Consider the following 20666-nt stretch of genomic DNA (forward strand, 5'->3'; position numbering starts at 1 on the left):
ACATTATGAAGGACTTGATAGGTGGATAAAAATGTTAAATGTAATCTAAACATCTGACCAACTATGCAATTTGACTATTATGGTTAATAGTCATGCTTTATTTCTTTTTCATTAGTGTTCAAGTCCAAATGAGACCAACAAACAATGTGAAGTTCATCAGAGCAAGTTCCCCTATGCCAAAAAAGAATGTTCAGTTTTATATAGTGATATTTTTGCCTCTTGTCGTAATGTGGTAAGTGAATATTTTTTACAGTTTCTAAAACTGGGCAGGACAGTTTGTAGTTCAAGACTTAATATAGAATTAATCCATTTCCTCCTCCTCCTCCTCCTCCTCCTCCTCCTCCTCCTCCTCCTCCTCCTCCTCCTCCTCCTCCTCCTTTCTAATGTGTCCTTTGAACTTTCTAATAAAAGGCTGATATATTTTTGCAGATATCTACTGTATATCCTAAAATAGAGAATATATTTTAGATGAGATTACATTGTATTAATTTTAAAATCTGTCTTGTTTCCTGGTGGATTTTATGTCTTTATATTATCCCATACTATTATTTTTTTCCATATTTTCCAGATCGATGTAACATCATTTGTGAAAAACTGTCATACAGATACGTGCAACTGTAATCTTGGTGGGGACTGTGAATGTCTTTGCACTAGCATTGCAGCTTATGCTCACAAATGTTGCCAGCAGGGTGCAGTAATTCACTGGCGATCTCCTTCTCTCTGTCGTATGTATACTTTTTAAGTATAATGCCTGTAAATAATGCAGGTTATTTCACGCAGTGTTTTCCATTAAGTTATAGCAGTTCCGTGTGCTAGAATGTATACATAGATGGCGACACTAGAAAACCTAGCATAGGATTTTTAAAAATCTAGTATATATTTTTATAATTGGTCTTTAAGTTAATCAGTACAGCTTTTACAAACAAATTTTCCTAACTCCCAGACTCTCTCCCTTCTAAATCAATGGAGATGGGACTATGCTAATTAATTCCATCTTCAACATCGCATGGACCATTTAGTTACTCCTTCTGCCATTTACCCATATAGAAATGTCTTCAGGCAGGGAAACTTTTCTATTTATAAATTGCATTCACAGAGGGCCTCACTTGACAAGAACCATAGTAATGTAAACTACAAGCATCCATCTACTAATATATATTTTATATATTACTCATTTAATATATTTTTATATATTACTCATTTTGAAATAAAATAGTCTTTTACACTGGTTATTGAGTGTGGATGAAAATGTAAATGTATAACAAATTGCTACCAACCTATGAAGGGTAATGAAAATATTTACAGAACCCTCACATCCTGGACACAAACTACCCTCAAAAGATGCTGTAGAGCACTGTACCTGAACAACTACACACAAGAACAGTTTTTTCCCCCAAACAACATCACTCTGCTAATAATTGTTCAACACTGTCAAACTATTGACTAAGTCTGTACTACTATTAATCTTCTCATTGTTCCTATCACCCATCTCCTCCCACAAATGACTGTATAACTGTAACTTTACAACTTTACCTTACAATTTATATTGACTAGTTCCTAACATGATTTGATTGCTTATTTGTACCCGGACTATTATTAAGTGTTGTAACTTATCTTTTATTTTATGTACACTGAGAGCATATGCACCAAGACAAATTTATTGTGTGTCCAATCACATTTGGCCAATAAAATTCTATTCTGTTCTGTTCTGTTCTGTTCTAGTCTAGTCTAGTCTAGTCTGACTTATTTTTTATTTTGAAGTTCAGAAAAGGCTAATTATAGGTATGTGCATCATAATAAAATAAATCTCCATAACTAGTGGCTCTATGTTGATATATTTTCTTGTATTACTGATGAAACTGAGTAAATACTTAACTCAGTAAAGGTCTTAATTAAAAGAAGTAAAAGTAGCTTTTTGTGAATTCTAGTTGAGTGTAAATATTCAATCACAAATACTAGTATTGTTGTCCATCATGTTTACTAATATATTGTTCATTTTTCTAGCTTACGACTGTGATTATTACAACCAAGGTATGCATTTTTCTCAGTATTAAAGAAAATAATATTAGGTACATATAAATGAATCTAAGGTACTTATCCTTTTTATTGAAGCAGGTTGCATTCGAAAATTATTTCAAGTTGCAGAAATAAAACGTGGTCCTATTCCATATGAGCAAGTGAACAGAATTTGATGCACTATTTGACTATTAATACAAATATAAATGTAGATATTTTGTTGTGTTTGCTCTGTTTCTAAAAAAGATACAGATACAAATATATTCAGGGACAACTGCTGTCTAGGACATGGGCAAAACAACTCGCAAGAGTCAGGATGCAATTTTTCTGATAGTCTGGTGTTGTGGTATTTTAAAACTATTTAAAGACAAAACTATTTTAGCTTCAGTAGTCATTAACAGAAGCAGATTGTAAAGGAAATGAATACTTTAAAATTAATTAATAATTTTAAATTTGTATTTAAAATAGAAAACAAATTCTTTTCCATTTTAGGCCTTTTTATACCATTTAATGACAATCTTTTCTATTGCATTTTAGTTATTCACTGAGAAATAAGGAGTTGAAACCTCTTGAATTATATCTATATTCTAATGCAAGTCTTTTAGTACAGTATACCCTCGAGTATAAGTCGAGTTTTTCAACACCAAAAATGTGCTGAAAAATCTGACCTCAACTTATACTGACAGCGCTTGGGCACTGCAATGGCCCGGGCGCCAGCAGCAGGAGTAGGCTGGACCCACCAGGGCATGGAACTGTTCTGCCGATGAAAATGAAGCTGTGCTCAGCTTCAGCTGACCGGCAGCAATCACTTCTGGGATTACCGGTCTTGGCTCTCCTTTTTTCCCCTGCTGCTGCTGCATCTGCACTCCTCACCTTTTCTCTGTTTCCTCCTTCCTGGCCTCGGCGAGCTTCCCTCGCTTCTGCCCAGCTCCCCTCCAGCCTCATGCGGCCACCTCCCAAGGCCAGGAAGGAGGAGAGAGGAAAAAAGCGAGGAGCACGCAGACAGCGGCAGCAGCAGCAGGGGGAAAAAGGAGAGCCCAGCCATGCCAAAGCGATCTATTTCCCCCTGGCAAAGCCCTTGCTCTGCCTTCAGCTCAGATGAAAAGGCTTTGGCATGGTGCAGCTCTTTTTGTTTTGCTAGGCTCCCACCCTATTCCTGGGGGCCTGGGGGAGAGCGAAGCCAGGGGGGTCTGTGTGACCATGAAGCCCCCACCACCAGCTCCGGTAATTTTCTTTTGGAAGGATTCCTTGCTGCAAGAAAATTACCGGACCTGGCAGTGGTGGGGGTGGGGGCTCCAAGCAGGCAGCGATCACAAAGGAAGGCGACTGTGTCCGTGGAGGCACCTCCCCCACCCGCTCTGGTATTCCTTGTTGCAATCCCAGCCGCTCAGCTTTTTAAAAACCTGAGCAAATGCCAGAGCAGGTGTGGGTGGGGGCTCCAAGCAGACAGCAATCGCAAAGGAAGGCGACTATGTCCATGGAGGCACCTCCCCCACCCGCTCTGGGATTCCTTGCTTTTTAAAAAACTGAGCGGCTGGGATTGCAGCAAGGAAATTTTCCAAAAGAAAATTACCATAGTGGGCAGTGGAGGGGTCCTCTGAAATGGCCAGAGCAAGGGGCAGATGGGAGCACGTGGTCTTCGCCAGCCACTGATCTGCTGGGACTTCACTTTCTGCCTGCCCCGCACCAAGGCTCCTGCCAGGTGAAAAATCTTTTGCCAGATAAGCTATGGATCCCACTGAAGAAATTTGAGAGAATACTCAAGATGATTCTTCATTTGTTTTGTTAACCTTAAATAAAAACCAGCACAGTATTGACTGTGTGATTTTCCCAAGGGGTGGGGGGGAGAGAAAGAAAGATGTTAGGAAGGAAGAAGGAAGAAAAACAGAAAGACAGACAGACAGAAAAGAAAGAAAGAAAGAAAGAAAGAAAGTCAGTCAGTCAGACAGACAGGGAAGGAAGGAAGACAGAAAGAAAGAAAAAGAAAGATGGTAGGAAGGAAGACAGACAGAAAAAGATGGTAGGAAGGAAGACAGACAGACAAAGAAAGATGGTGGGTAGTGTTATGATCTCCAGCTAAGGCCACTTTTAATTGGAATAAAGGCTTGCTAAATGCAGATATTTGTAAAACAAAACATCATCTTTATTTTTCTTCCTTCTGTTACACACTGTGTCATCTCGGCATGCAGCACTCTCTTATCTCAGTCTTTAGTAGTCAAGGCAACATCAAAATCATCAAACCATTCCACAAGTCATTCTAAGGTTTATGGCTAGGCAGCGTTAGCCCAGGGTAATAAAAACTGCAATTAAAAGCACATAAAGCAAAGCTTACTTTTGGAGCCGCTGAAAGACACCTCCATATTTTTTAATAGCAGATTGAGAACTCCACCCTTCTCTTCCGCTGACACCCGGACATGATGAATTAATTACTTAATTAATTAATCCGTTCCTCTCCTTAATATTTCTTCCCTGACACTTGCTCCCTTCGCCTCTGCAAGCATCTGAAAGAAGGATTTACCCATCTAATATCTGTTTCTCCTTCATTTGAATCTGAACTCATAGGAATGTCCTGTGGTTGGTCTCCTCCTTTTTCTTCTGCCTGTAAATCAGGCAGTGCCACTAATTCATAAACACTTTCCAAATCAGAATCTGCAAAATCCCCAAACTGAACAGGAGTATACACAACAGGTAGGAAGGAAGGAAGACAGACAAAAAAGGAAAGGAGGGAGGCAAGGGACGGAAGAAGGAAAGAAAAAGACAGGAAGGAAGACAGGCAGACAGAAAAAAAAGGGGGAGGGAAGAAGGAAAGAAGGAAGGAATGAAGGAAGGAAGGAAGGAAGGAGAGAGACAGACAAAAAGAAAGAAGTTAGGAAAAAAAGAAAGACCTATGACCACAATTGAGCCCAAGAAGAAATGGAATTCTAGTATTGTTTTTTTGAATGGTGCAAATCAAAGGGCCTTGTTACATTTTGCTTTTAATTCATTTCAACAAGTTTTTGTGCTTTCAAATGGCTTGTCCTAGAGGATGACTAGTTTACCTATTACTAATTAACATTGCATTTTTTTTACTTCCAGAACTTGGGAAAGGACCTTATATTTTGGCCAGTTATGGACAGAATGATACAGTTATAGGAATCAATGTTAATAGCAGAAAGATCTTTCCTTTATCTAGAAACAATTTCCATGAAAAAGTATATTACAATTTTATGCTTACTCCTGGACTTTACAAAGATAAAATTTTATGTGAGTATTTACTTCTGATCCACTATAATTAAATTCCAGGTGTTATATCTGCAAAAGGATTAAATTTTCTGCACTAGATTGTGTTCTTTTAAACACACTTCCTAAATTGGATTAAATGTCATTGTAATAGACTGGATAAGAAAAGTTTTGACAGTGACAAGATACATTTTTCCATTTCCACAGTTAAAGCAATAAGAAGATAAGTACAGTGGTACCTCTACTTACGAGCTTAATTCATTCTGTGACCAGGTTCGTAAGTAGACAAGTTCATAAGTAGAAACATTTTTCCGCATAGGAATCAATTTAAAAGCAAATAATGCATCCAAACCCATCCCAAAAGTCACCCCTTTTGCATTGCTGGGAATCCCCGCCTCCGGACTTTCGTTGACACCCAAAGTGCCCGATTTTGCGCTGCTGGGATTCCCCTGAGCCTCCCCTCGCTGGGATTCCCTTTGTTTTTGCCGGCGCCGCTTTGAATTCCAGTGAGGGGAGGCTCAGAGGAATCCCAGCAGTGCAAGAACAGACACTTTGGGTGGCAACGGAAGTCCAGAGGTGGGGATTCCCAGTGAGGGGAGGCTCAGGGGAATCCCAGCAGCTCAAGGACAGGCACTTCGGCTGGCAACAGAAGTCCAGAGGCGGGGCATCCCAGTGGCGATGGCTCAGGTTTGAAGTGGAAAATGGATTGGAAGTAGAAGCAAAAAAATCTTAAACACCGGGTTCATATCTTAAAAAGTTCATCAGTAGAGGCATTCGTAAGTAGTGGTACCACTGTATTAACTTTGTATGGAGCTGGCACCAAAGTTCACTGTTTGGGCATTAAGCAATTAAAAGGAACTACTTCTTGTGAAATGGTGCATCGGCAGCCTTTTTCACCTGCTTTCTTTCCAGCAATATCCAGTATAAATCTCTAAAGCAAAGCACCCTATTTTTCGGTGTATATGACTCACCTAGATTTTAGAGGGGGAAAACAAGGAAAAAAGTATTCTGAACCAAATAGTGTATTATTATATTGCTTAATAAAATACCAGTGTAGCATAATACTTTTTACAACCACGTATACTTTTTAAAACCATGTATACTTTTTAAGACCATGTACACCTTTTAAAACGTACACTTTTTACAAACGTCAGATTTGACAGCTTCAAGACTTGTGGAATTCAACTCCCAGAATTCCTCCTCCAATCATGCTAGCTCAGAAATGGAAGTAAAATTTGCCAGACACTTGCACTCCTAACCCCTAACCCAGGGGTCTTCAAACTTGACAGCTTTAAGACTAGTGGACTCCCAAAATTCCTCCACCAGTCATGCTAGCTCAGAAATGGGAGTTGAAGTTCACAAGCCTTAAACTTGCCAAGTTTGAAGACCCTTGCACCCCTAACTCAGGGATCTTCAAACTTGGAAGTTGGTCTTCAAATCTGTCAGGTGGCTTGCTTCAGGCAGCGGAGGTGGATGCAGCTCCTCAGATGGAGGCTTCATCTAGTGGCAGCCAGCAGCGGCATTGGCAGCTTTCCCATGTTTTGGCAGCCATAGTGAAAGCCAACCGCCACCACTGGCCACCGCCACCAAACTGCGTGAGAAGCAGCTGCGGCAGGATTACAGGAAAGTGGCAGCAGCCGCCGGACCATATGAAAAGCTGCAACACCGCTGACACCACCGGACTATGGGAAAGCCGCTACTGCCACTGCTGACCACTGAGAGAAGCCATCTCCGCTGTTGCTGGCCACCACCAGACCACAGCGGCAGCAGTCTTCCCGAAGACACACCCAGTTCTTGACACACTTTTTTGACGTAAAAAGGTGCGTCTTATACACCAAAAATACAGTATTTTGAAAACAGGTAACTGTTTTGGATATTCTGGCTGTAGAAGGGCCCCTGAATTTGTTCCTTGAGCTAGAGCAGTAAATATTCTCCCTTCTTATTGATGGGTGGTTTAAAAATGTACTTTTAAAGAAAATAAAAATACTGTTGATGGGCAGAAATATACTTACTAGAATCAGCCTCATCAGATATTTGGAAGTGAAACACATTATGTTGCTCGTACCTTTTTAAATATTACTTTGGATTGATCTGTGCAATTGAGCTTGTTTCTCTGAATTTTGTATCATTTATTCATTTAAATTCTGCTGTAATATGTATTAAAGCTTTTATATGTTGCTATGAATTTCATTTTTTCTTGCAGCTTCATCTCTGATTTCACTTGAGTGTGCAGAAAGGCCAAACTACTTTCTTTATGTATGTAATGACAACAGCATTTTCTTAGCACAGTGGGATGCAAGTTTATCATTTCGTAGAAGAACAACTTTTATCCATCACCAAGGACTTTGGATCTCTAGTTATAGTACCTTTGAACTGCACAGCAAAAAAGGTTTCTTCCTTACACTTAGCACTTTGGCAGTGAAAATCTCAAAGTTTGATGGTTCTGAGGAATTCAAAAGCTTAAGTAGCTTCAGTATTGAGGGTGAGTTACACATCATGGTCTATGGGAGATACTTTCAAATCCCCATGCTGCAAAAAACTATCATGTTTACCTACCATAGTTACAGTCCTTACTTTAAAATTATATGCACACACACACACACACACACAGAGAGAGAGAGAGAGAGAGAGAGAGAGATACACAGACACAAAGTGTGTGTGTGTGTGTGTATAGAATACAAGGGTTTCCCAGAAAGTAATGCACCACATTTTTTTCTCAGCCTACAGTAATGGTACTAATGTGAAACTTAAGATATACATTATTTGAATTGTCGGGAGTGTGTGTGTAAATTTTGCTTTTCTTCAGACAGCGTAGCAGCAGCAATGTTTCAAAATGGCGTCTGTAAGTGATGTATGTCGTCATTGAATTTCTCACTGTAGAGTAAGAAACTGTTGGGAACATTCACAAATGTTTGTGTACAGTTTATGGAGAATCTGCAGTCGACAGAAGTACAGTTAGTCACTGGGCACAGAGAATGAGGCTATTAGAGGTGATTCGCACAGGGTAGAAATGGCTTCTTGACCAGAACAAGGAGTGGTACCGACAAATCATACACGGCCTTGTGTCTCACTGGAGGAAGGCCATAGAATGGGATGGAGATTATGTGGAAAAATAGGGAGTGTAGAAGAAACATAATTCATTCTTGTGTGTAAGTTTCATTGTGTACAATAAATAATTGTTGAAGAAAAAAAATGTGGTCGGTTGTGTTCTGGGCAATCCTTGTAGATTTATTGAGTAGATTTTAAATGAATGTAATTATATACAATTATACATTTTGTTTATAAGATTCAGTTGCTTTTATTTGGAAGAGCAATTTATGTTTCATAGCTGTTGCATTTATTTCTACATAAATATTCTTTTGAATCACAGTGTGGCCTACATTCCCAATTACATCTACAATGTATGATTTCATAAAAGACACATAACTCCAGAAGTCTGCAGAGTGCATATGTAACACTATATTTGTTTGAAGTGAGGGAGAAGGCAGACAAGAAAGTACTACATTTTTCAATAGGAAAAGATTTGAGGTTTAGAGTAAATTCATTCATAATATTTCTGCCAGATTCAGGTACTGGTTTATATAGAGAAATGTATCATTTACAAAATGATTTTAAAATTTCTTAGAACTCCAGTCAGCAATACCTTACAGGAGGATATGTGAATGGAGATATGAACCTTGCACAAGTCCTTGTGTTAAAACATGCAATGATCCTGAAGGAACAGCATGCAAATTTCTTCCACCGTGAGTAAAAAGAATACTTATTGTATTATCTTCCATTTGAATTGTGTACAAATAATATTACATTAGGTTTTTTTAACTTTAGTTAAGTTGTTTACAATGATAATTCTAAATCACATTATTATGAGTGCTTGATAATTTCTATGGGCAAAATAATTGCTTGTATTGTATTTTTATTGAATTTTTTATTGTAGGGTTGAAGGATGCATACCATATTGTCCAAAAGCTATGATCCTAGATGACGTCACACTTAAATGTGTTTATCCAGAAGATTGTAAGTGTCCTTTATATAATCTTCTTGCATTGCCACAACATCATTCAGTTTTTTGGAGGAGAGGGGCTGTGGTAATTAGGAGACTCTCAGTGAGTTACAATTATAGCAAAAATATTCCATCCAGAGTACAATTACATATTAATAAAAATAGGCAGTACTCAAAATTAAATCACAGATAAAATAATTAAACAAACAAAAGCATTGATGGATTTCAGGGAGCAAAGGTTTCATAACATCCTAGAGGTACAACATTTTCAAGACTCTATTACATTTGTCATTATAGATTGCATTATTATTTGCTATTATTATTATTATTATTATTATTATTATTATTATTATTATTATTGCTATATATATATTATCTATATCAGTGATGGTGAACCTATGGCACGGGTGCCACAGGTGGCAAACGGAGCCATATCTACTGGCACATGAGCCATTGCCCTAGCTCAGTTCCAATGTGCATGTGTGTGCTGGCCAGCTGATTTTTGGCTCACACAGAGGACATGGGAAGACGTTTTTGGCTTCCAGAGAGCCTCTGTGAGATGGGGGAGGGCGTTTTTACCCTCCACCAGCTCCAGCGAATCTTTTGAAGCCTGGGGAGGTCAAAACATGAGCCTACTGGGCCCACCAGAAGTTGGGAAACAGCCCATTTCTGGCTCCAGAGGGCCTTCTGGGATGTTGGGGGAAGCTGTTTTTGCCCTCGCCAGGCATTGAATTATGGGTGTGGGCACTCGCATAGGCATGATAGTGCACACCCATGCTCTTTCAGCACCCAAGAAAAAAAGATTCACCATCACTGATCTATATCTATACATTACATATATATATATATAATATTTTATATGTATTATATTATATATTATAAATATAATATATACATATATATATATGATGGTCTTGGCATATTCGAGTTTCTTCCCATGTAGGATTTGGAAATTTCTGGCAACGTTTCGACGAGGTTTCGCCAGAAATTTCCAAATCCTACACGGGAAGAAACCCGAATATGCCAAGACCGTCATACCTGTACCCGTGAAAATCTATGAAAACATATATATACATATAATATATTATATAGATTATATATTATATAAATTATATATACATTATATATATATAATATAGATTATATATAGATTATAGATGCACAAATGCACCAAGGGACGTACATAAATGCACCAGCATGTCTGCCATCCCGTCATAGAAACATAGAAACATAGAAGACTGATGGCAGAAAAAGACCTCATGGTCCATCTAGTCTGCCCTTATACTATTTCCTGTATTTTATCTTACAATGGATATATGTTTATCCCAGGCATGTTTAAATTCTGTTACTGTGGATTTACCAACCACGTCTGCTGGAAGTTTGTTCCAAGGATCTACTACTCTTTCAGTAAAATAATATTTTCTCATGTTGTCCTAATGTTTTCCCTCTTACTAGTATCATTTATATAAACATTGTTATATCTTTGTATACTACCAATATGTACTTGACTAAACAAACAAACAAATAAATAAGTGAAAATAAGGCATATTGCTATTATTACCTCCTATTACCTCCTGCCACATGAGTCCCAGTGACTGCATGAGTCCCTGTGACTGGTTAGGTCCCACAGAGTCAGTCTTCTCCAGGTTCCATCCACTGAACAATGTTGCTTGGCGAGGCCTAGGGAAAGACTTTTCTCTGTGGGGGCTCCAGCCCCCTGGAATCAGCTTCCCCCAGAGATTCACACTGTCCCCACCCCCCTCATCTTCTGCAAGAGTCTGAAGACTCATCTATGCCGCCAGGCTTGGAGCCATTAGACTCTAGCCACTTGGCTGATGAATGTAATGTATGTTTTTTGTGTGAATGCAAATGATTGATTTTTAATGTTACTGGGTTTTTTAATTAATTAGTTTAAATTAATTGGATTAGGTTTAGGATGTTTACATTGTTTCTTTTATATTTTGTAAGCTGCTCCGAGTCCTCGGAGAGGGGCGGCATAAAAATACAATCAATCAATCAATCAATCAATAATATTACTACTGAGAAATGGAACCATTTACAAAACTATTCTCTACTTTTATTTATTTATCGATCAAATTTAGAAACCACCCATTATCCATGGTCTTTTCAAAATCATATGGAGTAAGACTTTTTTCATCCCTTCCCCAGGCATTGCTGTGAAACCAACAGAATTTTCATTTGGAACTAAACCAGTTAGAACAAATCCTACAATGTTAAGTTCCCAGATAACGAATATATCAGAAACATTTTCTCAGATGCCACTTACATTGGTTATTGAAGAGACTGAGCCAATCTATGTTAATTTACCTACCAAAATTACAACTGAACAAACAACTGACAAAAATGCTTATTCAATAATGGTATCTCATTCAAGCATGCATTTACCTGATTTGTCACCAGATTCAGAATTATTTTCTGAAGACAGCTACAACACAACCACCCCATCTATGCGGCTTAGATCTCTGTCAACAACTTTCCCAACAACTTATGAAGCTCCAATGGTTAGTGTAAAAACAACATCCTACCATAAAATTTACAATTTTTCTTCATCAGGCAACCCTGCCCTTACTGCTATACCATCAGTGACTACATTTCCTTTAATAACTAAGTCAACTACACCATTGGAAGTTGCAGTACCTTCTTCGGTAGCAGCTAGAACTTTTCTAACTTCCACAACACTGAGAGATTTACCTTTAACACAAACATTTGCTGTAACTTCAGGAATTTGTTCTTATCTGTCTACATTTACAACAACTATGTCCCCAGTTCCTGTATCCATTGCTACTGGTAGATTTACTTTATTTGCATCAAATCTTCTTCATAGTACTTCAGCATCAGACACAGCGACTATTCAACCAGATTTGAAATTGATAAATAAAACGTTAACGTCTGCATCTGTATTATCACAAAAAGCACTTATGTCACCTTCTGAACATATTGCTTCCTTAACCACAAAACATTTTTCTACTGTTGCTAATGTTGTTAGTAAAACAACTTCAGTTGTGACACAAAGTCCTTTTCCCATAAAATCATCTTTTAGTCTCCAAACAACCCACACAACATCAACTTTAATGCCTCCTCCAATTACATCTCAAAGGCCCAAAGGAACTGGGGAAGTGACATTTATTTCAAAGAGCTTTCACTTAAGGCCTTCCACAGTTTCTCTTCTATCAGTTCTTCAGACTACCAAATCATCTGAGATAAGTTCAGTTTCAGCAGAAAGTAAACATGTGCTGCATGCAGATTCATCTCCAATTCCAACTGGTTTTACAACTTTGTCAGAGTTTGCTGACACCAGGGTGCCAAGTAGCATTCCTATTAAGATTTCACAGGATGTAGCACAAATAACTCATGTACCACTTGGTTCTTATCCAGAATCAGAAATTGCATCCACAATTAAAAGTGTTGATACTTTTACTACTTCATCTTCAGAAACCTCTTTTAAAATGTTGACAACAAGAACATCTACTCCTCAGATTTCTGTTACACCATCACATTCTGGAAATTTATCAACAGTTCCCATCACTTCTGATGTAGTACCAACTGGCACTGATATAAAAATGCCTGCTATATTGCTAAATGATAATTTGAGCTCAACAAATTCAACTTTAATTAAAAATCTTTCCATTATACATACTATGTCTTCAGTTTCTTTGACTACTTTTGATGACACAGCCATGTATTTGGGAACAAGAAGGCCTTCTTTGACTTCTTCAGTGGATAGGAGAACTTTATCTTCCTTAACAGGTGCTCAATCTGCAGAACCAGCAATGGAATCAGATTTGATTCTGGCCAAACTTTGGAAAATTACATCAACCCCACAAGATATTATTGAAAAGCACTTGACAAGCCCTTCAAAAAATTTATTAGTTTCTTCTGCTGGCACAATAGCTCCTCACAAAATCACTGAACTTACTGAATTTTATCCTTTAAGTTTTGATTTTCATTCAACTACTACTTCAATTCCTATTCCTGCTGTCTCCCCAGCATCCATTTATGTTCCAAATGCTACTGTCTTTACACCTAAACCATGCAAAGACTCTTTACAAACCATGCCCTTAGAAATGGATAAAGTTTCAGACTGGGTCAAACCATCAATAACCCAGGCTTCAAAACTTCAAAATACTTTGTATGCCTTAAAAAGTAATAAAACCTCAGAGGAAAATATCACAACATATGCAAAGACTGAAAAGCCATCTCTTCTACCTGTTCAGGTGACTGTATCTGCTAGTCAAAGCAGCACAACTTCAGTAAAACCAGTTTCTTTCTCTGAGGTGAGAGATATAACATTTGATTGGTCTAGGATACCATCAACAAAATCTTACTACAGTGTGACTAAACCAGAGGAAGTAAGTATCATCAGTTCACAGAATTTCACAACAACAGATTCATCTCAACCTGCTGCAAAACTTGTGGAAACCCAACCCACAGACGCTGAAGTTAAAATGATGACAACAAAGAGTGATGAACACACTTCATTTGGCACAATAATGCATACACTTGTATCTGTGACATCTTCAGAATGCATGGTAAGGATATTTTTGCTTTCTTTTTTGTTTTACTTTTTACTTCTATATTTTTTAAAAATATCCCCATTTTATTGGAGAGATTTCCAGTTTTTTCAGGCCATGAAACTTGATAATTAAAAACCCTTGGGATTCTTGATTAAGAATGATGGGGTTTCTGAATGTCAGATGGCAAGCCCTGCCTTTTTCACTGTTCCTAACTCCTCTCTGCAAGGTCACCCAGCTTGCTTTGTAGTAAAGCTGGACTAGAATTCAGTCTTTGGGTTTCCAGTCCAGTACTTTAAATCACTACACTAAACTGCCTTTCAAAATGTGTTTTCTTAATTATAAAATTGTTCACTGGTTAAAAACATCCTTTATGATTATCCCCTAATAGCACATTTACCTATCATAACTAATAAAAAATAATGTTTATAGTTAACCATCACATGCCAACCAAAAGTATCATTTCTGTGGTAATCCCAAAGATCTATATTTATAAACCTTCATATTTCCAAGGTTTTATAGTAAAATTGTTATAAAAACATTTACACAGAATTTCAATATATATATACCGATAATCACATTTTTATACTTAAAACAGCCTGTTGATTTTGGAACACAAAATATGTCAATGACTCAATTTTTTCCCCCATCATGGAAAAGCCAAGATACCTCGATCCAATAGACAGATGTAGCCAGTTTGTCTGCATTAATATGGAATGGATGCTATACAATCTTTCAAGGAACTGCCATAAGAATGTGGAGAAACCTGACTGTGGTTTTCGAGGGATGCCAGTTCAGAAGAACAGTGACAGTTGCTGTCCTGAATGGGAATGTCCTTGTAAGTCTTGGCATCGTTATATTGGATTATATATGAAACAGGGAATCCTAAACTTGCATTTGAAATATTACAGGAAAATTATGCCAAGAAGATCCTAGAATGCCAATATTATTATTATTTATTTATTAAATTTATATGCTGCCATCTCACTGTTGAAGTGCTTTGGAGTAACATATACATTTATATCCTGTTTTAACTGCTTGCATAATTTTTATTTCTCATTTACTGAAATATATTTTTCAGTATTGTCAGACAATTGACTTGATATATTCTTGCCCAGCACATGCATTTTTCATTAGCAGAATAAGATATGAAAGTCTGAGTTGAAATAACATATTTGCACATTGTTATCTGCACAGAATGACAAATCAGCTGTTTGATTTACCAGTGAATAAGCAGAATTTCAGTGTTTGCTAGTCTGATCACTTCTGCTGGTTGTAATTATAGCTATGTCAAACAATCCAATCTTTTGTTGTGTCTGTTTGTTGTGTCTGATGCATAGGTGTAATTTTACATACCATATTTTTCAGAGTATAAGACACACCTTAGTTTTTGGGGAGGAAAATAAGGAAAATAATCTGTTTACCAGGTATTCATCTGGCTAACGTCCTTAGTCTGGTCAGCTTCAGCACATTATTTTACCCCCTTCGGAGAATGTAACAATGAAAGAACTTGCAAGCCATAAGAGCTGGGAACATCATTAGCATCTGGAAAGAAACATTCAGAGCAAGTAGAGCAATGGAAAAAACCCTGCAAAGACTTAGGGCTTGGAAAACATTCTTCGCAGAGTAACTATGAAAGAGCTTGCAAGCCAGTAAGAGCTGGGAACATTGTTAGCACCTGTATGGGCTGGAAATAAACTTATTTGGAGCAAGTTAGAGCAATGAAAAAAAATCCTGAAAGGACTTAAGGCTTGGAAAACATTATTTGCAGAGAGCAACAATGAAAGAGCTTGCAAGCCAGGAAGAGCTGGGAACATTGTTAGTACCTGGTTAGGGCTGGAAAGTAACATTCAAAGCAAATATAGAATGCACCTAAAAAAACCCACCTACAAAGACAGGGTTTGGAAAACATTCTTTACAGAGAGTAACAATGAAAGAGCTTGCAAGCTATTCTGGTTTCTGGTAGAACTTTAGCTATTACAAATAACTCTTACTAAATGCAGTATTTCATAAACAAAGAAACTCCATCTTTATTTCTCTTCCCTTCTGTATTCAAAATACAGTCCATACTAGCAAATTCCTCTTCCTCCCGTTATCTTTCTTAATTGCATTCCTCATACATTCCTCCCAGCCTTCTCCGTTTAACAAGATTTATGTACTCACAGCATGATTCAAAAACAGCAGAAATGACTGTAAAATAACACAGAATGCATTTGCTTGCTTGGGAGCTGAACAAAATACCTTTCATTTTAGCCCTACAACATTGGAACTCCACCCTTCTTCCCCCCTGACGTACCAAATACATCACTCCAGTATTTAACCCATTCCTCCCCTTAATATCTTCTTCCAAACACCTGTTCCTTACGTTTTTGGACCCTTCTGAATTTAGGATTGACCCAACGAACGTCTGATTCTTCTTTGCTAGATTCTGGACTCATAGCCACATCCTGTGGCTGACCTCCCACCTGTTCTACTACCCGTAACTCTGGGCCACCACTAATTCATAAACACTATCTATATCAGAGTCCTCAATTTCTTCATCATCCTCCAACTGACCAGGAATATGTACAACACAAGCCAGTAAGAGCTGGAGACATTGTTAGTACCTGGTTAGGGCTGGAAAGAAACTTATTCGGAGCAACTTAGAGCAATTAAAAATACTCTGCAAAGACTTAGGGCTTGGAAAACATTATTTGCAGAGAGAAACAATGAAAGAGCCTGGAAGGTAAGAGGTTGGAAGATTGCTAGCAGCTAGTTAGGGCTGGAGAAAAACAAAAAACACCACATTCAGAGTGTAAGACGCACCAAAGTTATCAGCCTCTTTTAGGGAGGAAAAAGGTGCTTCTTATACTCCGAAAAATATGGTACTTTATAAAGTATCCTTTTTATCAGTACAATATATTGCAAATTGATTTTAGTATAAGGGCTATTGAAATCATAGAGTACTTCTAAGCAAATACAGATACCATTCTGATTTCTTAAGCAATTTTTTAAATTATTGTTTCTAAGTTCAATGCAATTGTAATTTATTCAGTATATAATTCCAGATTGAAAGACATAAAATCTTAATGAGATCTCATCAATTGTAATTTCTTCCTCAGGTCAATGTTCTATCCTCTCTGAATTGAGTATCATTACATTTGATGGAAATAATGTAGCATTATATAAAGTAGCATCCTATATTTTAGTCAAGTTGTCCACAGAAATTATTGTGGCTCATATTGAAAAGTGCCCAGCTAATCAGGTATGAACCTTACATAGTACCTTGCACTAATTAGCATTTCATATTTTAAACACTAAAGATAGAAACAAAACTTTTTACAATTCTTTGAAAATGTTTTGGCTTTCTGTTTTTTTAAGCACATTTTCTAATATAAATATTAAAAAGTATGTTTCATTTATATATTATACCTGAAATATATTGTTAATGATTCTTGATAATTTTACACAAATAGAACAATTAGTAGAAGTATATTATTGAGCAGACTCAATAACATTATGTTCAAGACATTATTGAGCAGGACCTCGTAAATTATAAATATTAGCATCTAATGCTAATCATACCTTCTCAGAAAAAAATAAAGTTTAATGGGGGTTATTGACAGATATTGGATTAGATTCAGAGTTTAAATTGAGGATATAAATGTTCAGAACAAAGGTGAAGGGATTATTGCAAATTTTATACATATACATATACAGTACATATACATATACATATACATATACATATACAGACACACACACAGACATACACACACACACACACACACACATACAGAGAGAGAGAGACACTATACACTGTTATGTACGGAGATACATAGGAAATTAGCATAATCACCGCTGATTGACTGGAAGTAGTGGCAACAGAGTTGAACGCCTGTCATTGTCTGTTTTATCTGTTTATAGTTTGTGTTGGAAGGGACCCTGTGGGTCTTCTAGTCCAACCTCCTGCTGTTGCAGGAGACCCTATATCAGTGATGGTGAACTTATGGCACAGGTGCCACAGTTGGCATGCAGAGCTATATCTGCTGGCATGTGAGTTGTTGCTCCAACATACATGTGTGTGCCGGACAACTGATTTTTTTGCTCACACAGAGGCTCTGGGAGGGCATTTTTGGCTTCCAGAGAGCCTCCAAGGAGATGGGGGAGAGTGTTTTCATCCTCCTCTGGCTCCAGGGAAGTCTTTGGAGCCTGAGTAGGGTGAAACATGAGCCTACTGGAGCAACCAGAAGTTAGGAAACAGTTTCTTTCCGGTCTCCAGAGGACTTCCGGTGCTGGGGGTCAAATGGCAGCGGCAAGTGGCCACTTACTTGTTTTTGCCTATTTCCGGGTTCTGCATGTGCAGAAGCGAAAAAAATCTGGAAATCTTGCATGGAATCTTGCACGTAAATCTCGCACTACCGTTCCGGTAGGGCTGGGAATGGTAGCCCACTCCTGTTTCCAGTCCCTTTATCATTCTGATTGCCCTCTTCTGTACTTTTTCCAGAGTTTCAATGTCTTTTTTGTAGTGTGGAGGCCAAAATTGAATGCAGTACTATTGGCTTGGTCTGACTAAAAGCCTCTTAAAAGCGGCTTCCCTACCGCTCATGGCCAGTTCTTGTTCTTCTGCTTAAATAAAAGGTGCTGAATTCTCTCTGGTTTGTCTTCTTTGTTCCCATGTTCAAATCCCATGTTCAAATCTATTGCACACACACACACTCTCTCTCTCTCTCTCTCTCTCACACACACATACACGCACATAAAATGTCTGATTACTTATAAATATACACATGAGGGCAGTCTGTCCACAATATTTACTGCTGAGCTGGAGTGATGTGTTTATGTGACAAGAAATCTGACTCATTTTTAAAATTATTTTTCAGAGTGCAAATTCAATAAGAAAACTAGTGAGTATTTTTAAAGTACAGTTGTTACTAAATCAATCATTATTTAAGAATTAGTAAGCTGCTAATTGTTTTAGTTTCAGGACAGTTTGTCCTTTCTTTTTAAAGGTCCCAGCAGGAAGTGCTTCTGGTCTTTGTTTTAAGAAACTTAATGTAACGATACCACCATATGCAGTACTTATTAACCGTTTAGCAAGAAAGGTGAGTTACTGTATAAGCTTTTGCTGGACTGTTGAATCCTGCTAAAAATGTTATACAGTATAAACATTTCAATTCTTTTACAGGCATAAACCTTAATGAATAAGAGGCTACTATTAATAGAAAGCCTAAGAACTGTGATTACCTTTGTATGTATAACTTTTACAGCCATCTATATAAAGCAGATCTGAATTAATTATTTAAGAATTATAGACCATTAAATATTAAAATAATTTATATTAAAGTGCCTGAGTAAAAAGATGTGTTTTAATAAATCTTCTAATTAAGCAATTGATTAAATCTTCTAATTAAGCAATTGATTAAGTACACTGTGGAAGTACTGTACATGGTCCAAATGGTCCATAGAGCAGCTAAAGATTTTAAATTTATTTATTTAATTTAACGCTGCTCATTTTGCGTAAATGACTAAGGACAAGTTCATAACAAAAAAAGCAGTCCTCCAGATAATCAACCCCTAAAATGGTTAGGGCTTTAATAGTTTATTCCAACATTTTAATGTGCGTCCAGAAAGCAATCTGGCAATTGGTTTTAAATTTTCAGCCTCAGGTCTAAATAAAATTTATAGTATGTGATGAATATTAATGTCATTTGTCATGATTTTTTAAAACTGCAATAATGCCTTTTCAAAAAAGTACTTCTCAGATCAACATTTCATTCTTCTTCAAAAACATAGTTTTGGATTGATTCTTTTAATTCCTATAATTTTTTTAACAATTATTTTAGGTAATTGTGAATTCTATAATCCAACCTTTGCCTTTCTTGCAAGATGGCATATGTATTCAGGACACTGGAGCAATGTATGTAATCAATACACCAGCTGGAATAAATATTAAATGGGCTCATGTAACAGGCATTATGGACATCCAATGTGGATTTAACTCTAATGTATCTACAAAGACAGAAGGGCTTTGTGGTAAGAATATATGTACTTTATTTTGTTATGCCGACTTTGAACTTTAAAATTTTTAGATCTAAATTTGCTCATCAATCTTCTTTTCAAAGGTCTTTCTTCTATCTTCTCCCTTCCTTCCGGTTGCCATTTATTTTATGTAAAATTATCACAGTAAATTCTTCTAACTTATCCAGCTTCAATATTCATTAATGAAGTTAACAGAATATGAGGACAATTCTTTTTACTTTTTGAATTATATGTTCTACGCAAATGCCCTGAGTTTTAATTAATTGAGTTTGAAATTGGTGCTATATTGTTCAATTTTTGTTTCCTTCTCTAAAACGTATTATAAGTGTAACACTTCTAATGGTAATTAGAAATTTTGAACATAGTTATGATAACTGTTAAGTAGAACTTTTATGAGAATTAAGTCTCTACTACAGCTAGTCATCAAATTACAACTATTTGTTTAGTGACTGTTCAAAGTTACAACGGTACTGAAAAAGGGATCTATGACCATTTTCCACACTAATGACTGTTGCAGCATCCCCATGGACACATGATCAAAATTCAGATGCTCGGCAACTGTCATGTATTTATGAAGTTGCAGTGTATACTGGGGGTATTGCAGTGTACCTTTATAAAGTTATCACATTTTAAATCTTCTGACAAGCAAAATCAATGGGAAAGCCAGATTCACATAACAACCATGTCACTAACTTAATAAATGCAATGATTCACTTAACTGTGGCAAGAAAAGTCGTAAAATGGGACAAACTCACTTAACTGTCATGTTTAGCAGCAGAATTTTTTCACTCAGTGGTGGTAATAAGTCGAGGACTACCTAGATGTGATATACTTTGGGTTTTTTTTAAAGTAAAAGGCAGATGATGCAAGGAAAAAGG

At 37.1% G+C, this 20666-nt stretch overlaps 1 protein-coding gene across 1 annotated transcript in view; it reads left to right on the forward strand.

Moving 5' to 3' along the window:
* OTOGL (otogelin like) overlaps positions 1 to 20666 on the forward strand; it is a 109538-nt gene that overhangs the window by 61023 nt on the left and 27849 nt on the right. Inside the window, exons 29-41 of the mRNA XM_070754953.1 lie at positions 116 to 232; positions 569 to 725; positions 2005 to 2031; positions 5092 to 5259; positions 7439 to 7717; positions 8861 to 8978; positions 9170 to 9249; positions 11405 to 13785; positions 14428 to 14605; positions 16869 to 17011; positions 18630 to 18653; positions 18759 to 18851; positions 19593 to 19782. Coding sequence (XP_070611054.1) covers positions 116 to 232; positions 569 to 725; positions 2005 to 2031; positions 5092 to 5259; positions 7439 to 7717; positions 8861 to 8978; positions 9170 to 9249; positions 11405 to 13785; positions 14428 to 14605; positions 16869 to 17011; positions 18630 to 18653; positions 18759 to 18851; positions 19593 to 19782 — 3955 coding nt within the window. The remainder of the gene's footprint in view (positions 1 to 115; positions 233 to 568; positions 726 to 2004; positions 2032 to 5091; positions 5260 to 7438; positions 7718 to 8860; positions 8979 to 9169; positions 9250 to 11404; positions 13786 to 14427; positions 14606 to 16868; positions 17012 to 18629; positions 18654 to 18758; positions 18852 to 19592; positions 19783 to 20666) is intronic.

This window comes from Erythrolamprus reginae, chromosome 6 (assembly GCF_031021105.1).
Source record: "Erythrolamprus reginae isolate rEryReg1 chromosome 6, rEryReg1.hap1, whole genome shotgun sequence".
NCBI classification, from domain to species: Eukaryota; Metazoa; Chordata; class Lepidosauria; order Squamata; family Dipsadidae; genus Erythrolamprus; species Erythrolamprus reginae.